The 12,215-nt window shown below is 36.0% G+C and overlaps 1 protein-coding gene across 32 annotated transcripts in view; it reads left to right on the plus strand.

Annotated features, from left to right (window-relative positions):
• The window catches only part of LOC114315427 (histone-lysine N-methyltransferase ATX2), a 43,090-nt gene that overhangs the window by 12,415 nt on the left and 18,460 nt on the right, over nt 1-12,215 (plus strand). For all 32 annotated transcript variants that reach the window (XR_014333309.1, XR_014333308.1, XR_014333310.1 and 29 more), the window contains 11 exons: nt 2,084-2,227; nt 2,390-2,437; nt 3,772-3,889; nt 4,031-4,096; nt 4,178-4,239; nt 4,520-4,576; nt 6,132-6,200; nt 6,367-6,568; nt 6,780-7,064; nt 10,584-10,645; nt 10,733-10,810. Coding sequence is in view for 5 of the 32 variants with exons in the window: in XM_082875097.1 (XP_082731223.1) it covers nt 2,084-2,227; nt 2,390-2,437; nt 3,772-3,889; nt 4,031-4,096; nt 4,178-4,239; nt 4,520-4,576; nt 6,132-6,200; nt 6,367-6,568; nt 6,780-7,064; nt 10,584-10,645; nt 10,733-10,810 (1,191 nt within the window). In the remaining 27 variants the exon portion in view is untranslated. The remainder of the gene's footprint in view (nt 1-2,083; nt 2,228-2,389; nt 2,438-3,771; nt 3,890-4,030; nt 4,097-4,177; nt 4,240-4,519; nt 4,577-6,131; nt 6,201-6,366; nt 6,569-6,779; nt 7,065-10,583; nt 10,646-10,732; nt 10,811-12,215) is intronic.

A 12,215-nucleotide genomic window follows, 5' to 3' on the forward strand; every position in this document is an offset into this window, starting at 1 on the left:
TGACGGCGGTCGCAAACTTGTCGAACCGGCTGCAGAGTAGGACAAATGAGGTGCAGCATTTAAACTCCCAGCTGGCTCTGCTCCAACGCATGTATAAGGATGCGCGAGCAGAGATAAGCGTGTTAAGGGCAGAAAACAAGGAGCTGAAGCGGAAGGCCACCGTGATGTTCCGATTTGGAGGTCCTCCATATGCTGCAGTGGAGGAGTATGGGGGAGTGAACGTGCTCGGTGGCGTGGAAAACACGGAGGCAGCACCGTCAAGGGCCGCCCAGGACGGAGGCAAGAAGAAGAGACCGGCGGCAGAGTAGAGAAGAAAAATCCCGCCTGTGGATGTGGTTGTTTGGGTTGTTTTTTTTTTTTTTTTTTTGTGTGTGTGTGTGTGTGTAAGATTGTGATCGGGGTGGATCCCTGAGATGAATAAAATATGAGTGGTTGTGCAAATTTGTAAATTGTGTTGGGGTTTTTTTTTTTTTTTTTTTTTTTTTTTTTTAAGGGAAATATCTTGGGGCATGTGAAAGGGAAAGAAAAATAAAAAACAGAAGAAAGAAAGAATATTAAGATGCTAGTGCGTAGAGAGTGGTTTTAAAAAATGAGATGATGATGTTTGTTTTAAAAAAGAAGAGGAAAATAAAAAATAAAAAAAAATCAATCACTGCTCAAAGCACGGGGTGAAAGAGTGGGTTGAAATATTAAAATGGTTGGTTGGAAAGTAGAAATAGGAGAGAGAGAATGAGTGGGGGGAGACATGCCCATGTGGGGCAAGAGAAAGAGTGGGTTGAAATATTAAAAAAGAGAGTGAGTGTGTTTTGTGAAGAGCTGATTGGTGGAGTGGACTTGTTGGTCACAAGAGAAACAGAGCTTTGCAGAGTCGGCTCTGCAGTACAAGAGAGCTTGAGATTCTCCACAGAAATCGCAAATTCGTTTCTGGGTTTTGGAGTGTTCTTGATCTTGTTCTTCTTCTTCATTGTCTTGTTTCACATGTAGGGGCGTTGCAGAAGCATCAGCCATTGGAATTGCTGAAGATGATGCTAAAGATGATCTTACGGATGACAATACCGAAGATGAAGCAACAGAAGCCGGGCTTGACGAAAGCAACGGTGTGCGTTCTGATGCCGGTGGATCGCCTGTGCTAGTTCTGGCATCACGTTTGCAGACAGGGCAAAAGGTTCTCCATGTGGTTAGCCAAGCATCAACACAAAACGCATGAAATTTATGTCGACATGGCAGTACTCTAAGCCTCTCTCCAACGTTGTAGTCTTCAAGACATATAGCGCACGTTGCTGAAGTACAATTATCCTCTACTACAGCTGTAAAAATTAGGCTTGGCATTGCCTTCACTAGACGACTACTCATCCCGTGGAATTCACGAACATGTGAAGCTCGAGGCCTTTCTCGTCTTATGCGATGCCTTCGAACAAAGAAACAAGTAGCAAGCACTGCAGACATGGCAAGTGATGGGAAGGTATGTGTATAAAAATGAGCAGAATAGGTTGAGGTCCGGCGGACGGCTAAGGTGAGGTTGCCGCCCGCCGGTGAAGCAAAAAAATATTAGGTGCTAAACCTGCTCTGATACCATGTTGTAATTTATGTAATATTGATTGTTATTGATTGATTTATTCTGTCTATTACAAATGGTTCCTTATATAGATGTAGGTGTAGTGGGTTAGGTTTAGTGGAGTAGGTGAGGTGGTAGTGGTGTAGTGGGTTAGGTTTAGTGGAGTAGGTGAGGTGGTAGTGGTGGTAGGTTTATTGATAAATTTCAACATGTAGTCACATCTAATCTGCAGATGCACATACATCACTCTATAATGGTTTGTTCTTATATATGTCTATGCCTACGTGTATAATTCATGCATAGGCAAAGAGTTAAAACACAGACTGATGTCATTGTTCTTTACTGTTTTCTGTCTTTAGTGAATACCGTTATACTGGCGGTTGTTGGGTTGTAATCCTGGTTTGTTCATTTATCTGGAACATAAATGGAGATAAATGGGTGCTATTTCTATAGTTGGAAATTCTTACTTGTATTTCTGCTTTCTTACTGAAACTTTGAGCCTAAAACTAGTATCCTTTTTATTGACAGGAATTATCAAATTCGAAACTTCACTCAAAATCCTCTTTGTCTAAGTTGACTTCTCGAAGATTGCAAGATCTGCCTATTGGTTGCAGACCCGTTCATGTTAAATGGAAAGACCTTGATAAGTGCAATGTTTGTCACATGGATGAGGTGAAAAACCAGATTTTCTTTTACCTCCAACAAATGCATTGAATGAAAATCATTGTGCCTTTCTTCTGGTCTAATTTTCTCCCTTTTCTTAGTCATTCTTAGTGTATAAAGTTTTTGTCATTTTAAATGGTCATCGGCTGATGTAGATTCTTTTGTTTTCAGGAATACACAAATAATCTGTTTCTGCAGTGTGATAAATGCAGAATGATGGTGAGGCCATTCTTTGCATGACACTGATGATGTTTTCTAATTGCAAATGCAGCTTTTGGTACCATGGGATCCTGTCATTGCAGTGGTTCTAATAATTAAACTTATTTTCAGCATTGTCAATTATTAATAAATGGAATTGATATTTTCTTATTAATGTTTGTGACAATATTGGTCAACCCAATGCTAAGATTCTGGTTAGCGTGTTGATGAGTGACTTTGGTTGTGGTTCATTAACTATGAGGTTTTATAGTTTCAGTGATTGCTTAAGATCTATTAAACTCATCTGAGCTCAAGCTTTTGTCCCACTTACGTAAGGTTGACTACATGGATTTATCTCCTTTAGTTGGCTTATCTAAGGCAATCATGTATTTTCTTATTGCCTGAATGCATGTCCTCTTCCTCTATTTCTTTTAGCACTCTCAATGTGTGCGTGTTTAGTTTGCCTTATGATGGGATTGCGTGAGATGCACCATTTCGTCGCATCTACATGTGTGCGTGAGACCCTCAATATGCTCATGTTTAGTTCTCTCTCTCTCTATGAATAATTGATCCAAAATACTGCACTTGGCCATCAAGTTTTACTCTATCTTCATACTTGTTTATGATTTTATTAAAATGAAAAATAGAAAATTACACATTGTTTTGGATATTAGTGACATGATCATCATCTGCATCTGAAAATTATTTTCAAATTCAGATGCTAGTACGTGTTTAAAAATGTTTTTTTGGCTCTTGAACCACACTCCTGTGATAGCTTCTTAGACATGTGGCCAGTACTTAATAGCAGCCATATCTTGCCCTCTTGGAGTTCCCACTTTATTTAAAAAGGAAAAGAATAAGAATTAAATATGTAGACATGTTTTCCAAAGTCAAACATGCAATGCATGCTTTCAAATATGGGAAAAGACAAGTTGTGAAGAGGAGATTATAATAGTAATACTATTCGTAGTATGTGTAGTTTAATTATGTATATGAGCTTTCGCTGAGTTTTATCATCCACATCATGTAATTGTTACTATATTAATTTAGAAAGCTAATCATAGTCCTCAATTAAAATGTGTTCCTTGCCTTGTTTATCTCTTCTGTAGAGTTTGCCACGTTAATGCATCAGTGTCGTATTGTGTATGTGTTGACATGTTTGTCAGCGTTATACATGGACTATTATTAGTATATCGATGTTGGTGAAGTGGGAGGGAGCAATTTTCAATGCATCATAGTCTCAGTGTGTTGTATCAGTTTCAGATCATGTTGCTATTCTGGTTGGAAGAAGTTTGTATGCTAATAATACTTCTCTTGGCCACTTCATAATTTTACAGATATTTATGCTTTCTCAGGTTCATGCTAAGTGCTACGGGGAATTAGAGCCTGTTGATGGGGTACTTTGGTTATGTAACTTATGTTGTCCGGGGGCTCCCAAGTTTCCTCCACGTTGCTGTCTTTGTCCTGTTATAGGTAGTTCAGTGTCATTAATGTTTCTTTCTTTCTTGTTTGTTTCCTTTTTTGCCCTATCAGCATTTTTTGTTTTTAATTTATTTATTTTATGTTGCATCAATGGTTATACATCATTAAATATGAAATTAATTTTTTTTCCAGGGGGTGCTATGAAGCCTACAACAGATGGACGCTGGGCTCATCTTGCTTGTGCCATATGGATACCAGGTTTTTGAGTGTATGTTAACATATTATTTTTCCTCTATGGCATCTTATAATCTGTTTGTTGACTTCCCTAGTATGTTTCAGAAACATGCTTATCTGATATCAAGAAAATGGAGCCGATTGATGGGCTGAGTAGAATCAATAAGGTAATCTCCCTTTGTTATTTTTTTATACTTTGGATTACAATGACCTTTTTCCAGTGTTCTTTTTTCTTAAAATTAGATTTATAATGGTTTCCTTGTGATGATAAAGATAACCCTCATTATTACTTGTAATCTCCAATATGAACATGAGGAGTTACAACTATGTCATTTCTGTCCAAAAAGGACTAAAAAAGAACAAAAGAACACAAAATATTCAGAGTGTTTGAGGTTGAGCTAGATCATCCTTTTCCCCTATTGTAATGCTTTTGTTTCTCTCTGACAGGACCGTTGGAAGCTTTTGTGTAGCATCTGTGGTGTGTCTTATGGAGCTTGCATCCAGGTAAGCTTGTAATTGTATAATCACTGTGGGTGTTATTTCTAATTGTTTATTGTTCAGCCTTAATCTTTGTATGATGGTGTATTTTTCTATTCTCCACTTCTTGGGTCCGATCTTGGTTACAAAATTACTTGCCAAGTGCCATAAGCTTGCTGAATTCAAAAGAGTTGCAAGGAAAAATAGATGCATGAGATGAAATATCATTATTATTGTAATTATGATTTTACCGTGTGAGATTTATCCTCGTAATTTGGGGTTTGTTTCACACATCTTTCTCCGGCATGCATCTCTCTTTTAAGTTTCCCCTCTTCCTTGTTTTTGTTGCTCTGTAAAAATTCTAGGTTAGCGTGTTGTTTGATCAGAATAGTGTCCAGGTGTGTGCTCCATCATCCTTGGGCCTTCTTTGCATTTCGAAGACTTTTGTGTTGACTGGTGGTTGAAATATTTTTCTAACAGCAATCTGTTGGGCCCAAGAAGGTACCAGATGGTCAAACGTAATTCTATACTCTTTCTGTATTATGCACAACTTAACAAATAGCCAATATTAGCAATTTCGGGCTGGCTTGTTCTCCAGCCTGTTCAATTTGGGTGACAATTCCTGAACAAAATAGAGGATATTGTTTTTCAGAGACTGCTTTAGGAAAGTTCTCTAGGCCTTTTTTGGTAGCGTTTGGTAGAGTTTTAGAATTATGATTTAAGAATATAGTTGTATTTTGAGTTTGTGAGTTTTGGAATTATGATTTCAAAAGAGAAAATTTGTTTGGTTATGAGTTTTGAATTTTTGATGTGACATATAAAATAAGAAAAGTTGTTTGGTTATGAGTTTTGAAAAGAGTTTTCAAAACTTAATTCAAAAACTTATAACTCATAACTCATAACCAAACACACAACTCAAAACTCTATTGAAAATTCTATTCAAAACTCATGACCAAACTCTTTTTAAAATTCAATTCAATTTTTTTTGGTGTCATTTTGGTCTTAAAAAAATATTTTTTATATTTAAAAAATATCAAAAACAAATATATATATACTTTTTTCCAAATAACAGGTGGCGATTGGCAATTGCAAAAAAAAAAAACATTGTTCCGGTCAACCGGCCGGACGTCGGGGAGGATGACCGGGTAAACCCAAAATTCAAAAATCTTCTGCTTTTCAGAATGGAGAACACAAAAGAGAGAGAGTAGCCAAACGTAAAAGAGAAATATGTTTTGAAATGTGTGACAGAATCACATTTTCAAAACTCCATCCAAACAATGCATGCAACGGAGGGGGGGAATTATGATTACAAAGCTGCACCAAACACAACCTTTATTTTTTATTTTTAATTCCCAAGAATGAGCATGATCTTTGTACGTCTAAAGGGAATTTGTAGTTGGAAAATAGTTCAGTAGGTGTAGTTAATAAACTAGCATCCATACTGTACTTATATGACTAGATGGTGATTGCTTCATATTCTCCTTTAATGGGAATTGACTTAATTTTGTGGTATAAGCTCTTTGAGCATTTCTTCATATATATTGTCTAGCTATAGTAACTTGCTGCAAAATTGCAATTACAGTGTTCGAACAATACTTGTCGTGTGGCATATCATCCACTTTGTGCACGTGCTGCTGGTTTTTGTGTTGAGGTACCTTCTCCTTCTATGTGCCTTTCTGGATTCCATATGTGCATACGAATAAATATATGTAAAATATTGTAGACATGTTTTGCTTGACATTTATTTTGGGTACACCCACAGATATTGTAATTTATATGTCTGTTATTCACATTTTTATTGTTGTATATTTATATAGCTTGAAGATGAGGACAGACTACATCTCATTTCTATGGATGATGATGATGATGATGAACAGTGCATTCGGCTGCTTTCCTACTGCAAGAAGCACAGGCCACCTTCTAGCCGGCATTTAACAGCTGATGATCAAATTGTGCCAATTGCCCGTCAATATTCAGACTACAGTCCTCCATCAAACCCATCTGGTTGTGCTCGCAGTGGTATGTTTTCATATATTCATTGTTATAATTATAATTCTCTTAGACCTGATCACTTCACAAGACGGAAACTCCTTTGTCTCTCTCTCTCTCTCTGATGCTACCTTGTTTTTTCTATTGTTTTACTGTTTATTTTGAATTTTAAAGTTCTATATCATGTTTGGTTCTGTTGGCATATATACAGCCATTGTAATATTTTCTTCCCTTTGGGCAGAGCCTTATAATTATTTTGGGAGAAGAGGGAGGAAGGAACCCGAAGCTCTTGCTGCTGTATCCTTGAAGCGATTATTTGTAGAGAATAGACCTTACTTGATTGGTGGATGCTGCCAACATGATGCCCTGCGGAATACACTATCTTCTGCTGCACTTTCTGGTTCTAAATTCTCCTTTGGCCTTCAAAAGCTAAAGACCTATCAGCTTGATGCTCCCAAGAGCATAATTTCTATGGCTGAGAAATACAAATACATGAGGGAAACCTTTAGAAAGAGACTGGCATTTGGTAAGCATACTTACTTTTTTTTGTTTAAATGTTTTTACTTTGGATACCATTTTATGTTGTTCCCTGTTTCTAGCACAGCCAGCAAAACACTAGTATATTATTTTTTTGAATTACCATTCAATGTGCATTTATGATTAAAGACCTTAGGATGGCGTGGTGTTAGCTGAAAGACGTTTGCACCTTTGACATGCTTTACAGAAGGAGGCTTGTTGCATTCTTTTGTCATTCTTGTGTTATGTGATTGGAGGTGTAGCTAAAGTTACATTAAATCGGTCCTTACAAAATGGCATATGAACAATACATATTTCTTTCTTTTATCTTATTTTATTTAATAGGGGCAACTGGTTTAGTGGTTAAAACTTGGCTTGTTAACTTTGAGGTTTTGGTTTCGAGCTTGTTGGAAGTTACTGTGCACAATATATCCCAAATATTGGGTCTATGTCAATTCAACCCCTCCCAGATCCCCCATCCAATGGGGACCAAAGTTGGTGTAATTTTTTTAATCTTATTTTATTTATTTGATTGTTTTTTGCATGATTTAAATTATTTGCCTCTCCTTGGGACAATTTTATTTTTGGCTTTATAATTTTGGAAACTAATGTTAAATGCTTTTGGAATAGAACGTTGTTTGTTTCTATTAGTTAGCTGGCCAATGAGACAAATGGATCCTTGCAATGGGGCCTTGAAGCTACTTCTAAGAATTTTACCACCATGCTTAGGCCAAACTATTTCTGGGCCTTTGATCCCCCTTTTAAAATTGGAAAGTTGTTACTTCATAGTTGGTGTGGCTTCATTGTTATGAATTCAAGTGTCTTCTGCCAAGGACACTATTGAACTTTAACCTTGAATAGTGTTTTTTCAAGGAATGCCTGTCAAAAAATTATTGGATTCGAGTCCCCAATTATTATCTGATTGATGACTTTTGAGTTAGTTTAGGGTTAAATTTTATTTTTTAATTAATGGTCTAGTAATTTTCATTAATATTCATCTATTCATGTATTTGCTTTTTTATTTATGAATTTTCATTATAGGCACTAAAGGGAGTGCAACTGTTTTATACAAGATGTATACAGAAAATAATCACCATAAAAAAATAAAAAATTGAACTTCCCTATAAAATCAATAAAAAAGAAAGATGACACATACCTCACTTTTAGAGAAAAATGAAAGGAAAGTAGGAATGTTGGCTTTAGGCTATGCATTGCTGTCACCTTGGCATAAAAGTACTATGGTCCACTCCATATACACCACGTTAAACACAAAGGTTCCAAGTTTTTCTCACCCTATTTACATAGCGCCCACCTCCTGAACTCTTGTAGAAACAAACAACTGAGTCTGATATGACCCAAGAGATAATAAACTCAGAGAAAAGAATGCTCCACGATTCTCGTACAATCACAATGAAGCAAAACATGATTGACTGAGTTTTACACTCACGAGACTTGCAACACTAGTTGGGAAGCATATTTCTCTTTTGCCTCAGTTATCCAAGGTTAGAATTAAATCCAAAGCAGCAGTTCAACAATGAATGTCATCTTGGTTGGAATGCTGAGCTTCCATATGCTCTTCAAAGGAGAAGGACTAGCTGCCTCTTCAAGAGGACTAGCTGCCTCACCTTTTGAGAAAGAATGCTAGGATTTAATCAAGAACCTTCTTTCATTAGTTTTTCTTATCTTCTTGTTCACTCTACAAAAAACCTGTCACAGATAATGGTCAAAGTAACTCACTAACAGCTTCCTATTGTCAGTCTGCAGAGCATGGGTGAAGGCAGATTTCCAAATTGTCCCTAATCCTGTTATTTTCATGGGCAAATTACAAACACTCCCCTCGAGGTTTGGTAAAAATACAGATTCTCCCCTGAGGTTTGAGAAATTACATCCCGCCCCCTGAGGTTTATATTTTCATAACAAATTGCCCCATGAGGTTTTTATTTTCATACAGATTCTCTCCTAATTTCCCCTAATTTGTTATGAAAATTTGACCCTCAGGGGGCAATTTGTAATTTCTCAAACCTCAGGGGGAATTTTTATTTTTACCAACCCTCGAGGGGGGTGTTTGTAATTTGCCCTATTTTTTTCATATAGTCTAAGACCAATGTGTTTTTGGTTACTGCAATGTTATTTATATCTGAAAAAACTAGTGATAAAGGCAAATTCCCTCTACACATTTCATGCAAAAATCTAAGTATGCTCTCGTCACCATTCGTGAATCTAACATCATAACTAAAAACTCCCTTAGGCCCCGTTTGTTTGGCCGCGCGAGCGACTCGACCAGAGTAGGATGGCTGTGGGTCGCACCCACCGTATGTTTGGTGATGATTTGGAAGGGCCGCTTGATAGTGTGAGCGGCTTACTAATCCCCCTCAGTAAGGGGATTGGCTTGGTTGGGAAAAGCCTGGGATTAGGAAAGCAGTGAGTGGATTGGGTCTATCTGGTCGGTTGACCGGAACCCTTTTTTTTTTTTGGGGGGGGGGGGAATTGCAACCTGTAAAAAGAAAATTTTATATTTGTTTTAGATATTCTTTACTATAGAAATTATTTTTTTTAGACTTAAAAAAAAATAATTTAACAATCCCATCACTAATCATCTTCAACATTATATTATCAAAACAAACACACTTTCACCTAATCTCCTAACTAACAATCCACACATTAACAATCTCTTCACTAACAATCTCATCCAACTTAATCCGTCAAACAAATGTGGCCTTAATCTCTCTATATCCAATTGCCATCCTCCATGCCATGCTCTTCACCACATTCTATGAAAGATAACCCTCCACCAAGGTAAGTCTCTACAACCATTTTCCTAATAAGGCTTGATTAAATTGTCTAAAATGTCTAATGCTCAAAAGCTCCTTAATAGATGACATATAGATTCTCCATCCAGGAAATGGTCTATTCTTTTGTTTTATTGTCTTTTTATTTTTATTTTTAAACATCTTGGTTCTCCTTTTCTGTTTATATCTTTATGGCATTAATTGGTCATATTGGAATTTCTTCGTATTCTTTCTGTTTTGCTCTTTCAAAACTATTTGGTGTTTTAATTTACTGAGATTGTGTTAAATCTTTTAGTAACCTGATGGAATCGGGGCCCCACAGTCAATGATTTTCTGCTGATTCTAGAATTATTGTAGCATAAGTTGGGAGGAGCATTCATTTGTTGTTCATTGAGTTTATATAGATAATACTAATTTAATCTCTTTAGCTTAGTTCATATTGTGATATATTTACCATCTTCGTTTCTGGTAGTCTTACTTCTCCTCCAATACATTATATACATTCATAAAGGTTTCAGGAATGATAACATGGATTTGGCTGGGGTGCTTTTTTACCCTGTAAATATATAAATTAATAATAATAAAAAAATAATTATATACATGAGATCTTGTTTTCGTTTAAATTTATCATATAACCAAAATTTACGTATATATGATTTTTTATATTACTGTTTTTGTTATTGAAGAAGATTGATTGACATATTTCTGTAGCTGATTATTGGGATTGTCAATGGCTCCAGGGAAATCTGGAATACATGGATTTGGAATCTTTGCAAAACAACCACACAGAGCAGGAGACATGGTAAATGATTTGATTGTGATTAAACATATGACTTCTTGAAAATTTGAAGTACTTGAAATGTTTAGTATTTTTTTCATGCCCTTGTAGGTGATTGAATACACAGGCGAAGTTGTTAGACCCTCAGTAGCTGACCGAAGAGAACACTTGATATACAATTCAATGGTGGTTAGTACATAAAATATGTTCTGCGCGCTAATTACTATGTGTGCATTCATCAGAGCATCAATTTCAGCTGTAAGGCTGACATTTTCTACCATAAGCAAGGTTTTAAAAAGCGGCCGCAACCGTTACGTAACACCGTTACGTAACGGTTTTGGCGGTTACCGTCACCCGTTACGGCCGCTTTTGCAGTGTGATTGAGATTCACAGGTGTGTCGGCTGTAGCGGCTGCCGTAGCGGTCGTAACGGTGCCGTAACAGCCATAACGGCCTGTTACGCACCGTTACGTAACGGTGCCAAACTGTTTCTTTAAAAAAAACACAAAAAAAAAGCTGAAAATGGGGGAAGAGGGATAGAGAGAAGAGGGAAGATAAAAGAGAGAAAATGGAGGAGCAACAGATAGAGAGAGAGAAGAGGGAAGATGATTAACATATTATTGATTTGTTAAAACTGTAAGACTTATGCTATTCTATTCAGCTGCTATCACTAAATCATTTTGTTTGTGTGTGTCTATCTATATATTGTTTGAAAATAATAATAATAATAATAATAATAATAATAATAATAATAATAAGTGTGGTCATTATCTATTTGGCTTGGTTAAAATATGTATATAGACTTTTATTTATTCTCTTACTTTTGTCATTGTTTATTTTATATATAATAGTTAGTAATTGATTTTTTGTATAATATAAAGTCATTAATTATTAAAATAAAATGTAAAAAACTCAGTTTATAGTGATTTAGAAATATGAAATATATTGGATCATACTTAAAAATTTGCAAAAATTGATCAATATTTATTTTTAACCCAATAAATATGATCATGGAAAAAAAATATGCGTATCGGTAAATTTTTTTCAAATTGTGCGAAAAATAAAAAAATTCACGGTTCTGATTACCACAACCGTTACACTACGGCCTTTACACCCCGCAACCGCAACCGCGTCACCGCCACCGTTACGGCGACTGCAACCGCTTTTCAGAACCTTGACCATAAGTGATAGAATTATTATATGTAAAAAGTTACCTAAAAAATCTAATTTCAGTGTGTTATATTGATGTCTTTTGTTGAAAGCAACAAGTGACTGAGAAGCATTTGTATGATCTTCTTGCATTGTAAGGGGGATTTTTTCAACTTGATATCTATGCCCTTGGTTGCTTCATTTTGATTGTATTGCTTTCAGTGTCTGTTATTTCTACCAGAGAATTTTTTGCCATGTTCATATATGTACATGTATATTTGCTTTAATATATATTGCTTCTACAGAGCTAAATTGTTCGCTTTACTCAAATTGTTGTTTGTCACTTAAATGATTTCATATTATACATTTTTGTGGGAGGCAGCAAAAACTAAACTTGCAGTAATTAATTGGAATTTTTGGAAATTGGTGCTTACTGGTTATCTAAG

Source organism: Camellia sinensis, chromosome 6 (genome assembly GCF_055761805.1).
Source record: "Camellia sinensis isolate YWXY chromosome 6, ASM5576180v1, whole genome shotgun sequence".
In the NCBI taxonomy this organism is placed as follows: domain Eukaryota; kingdom Viridiplantae; phylum Streptophyta; class Magnoliopsida; order Ericales; family Theaceae; genus Camellia; species Camellia sinensis.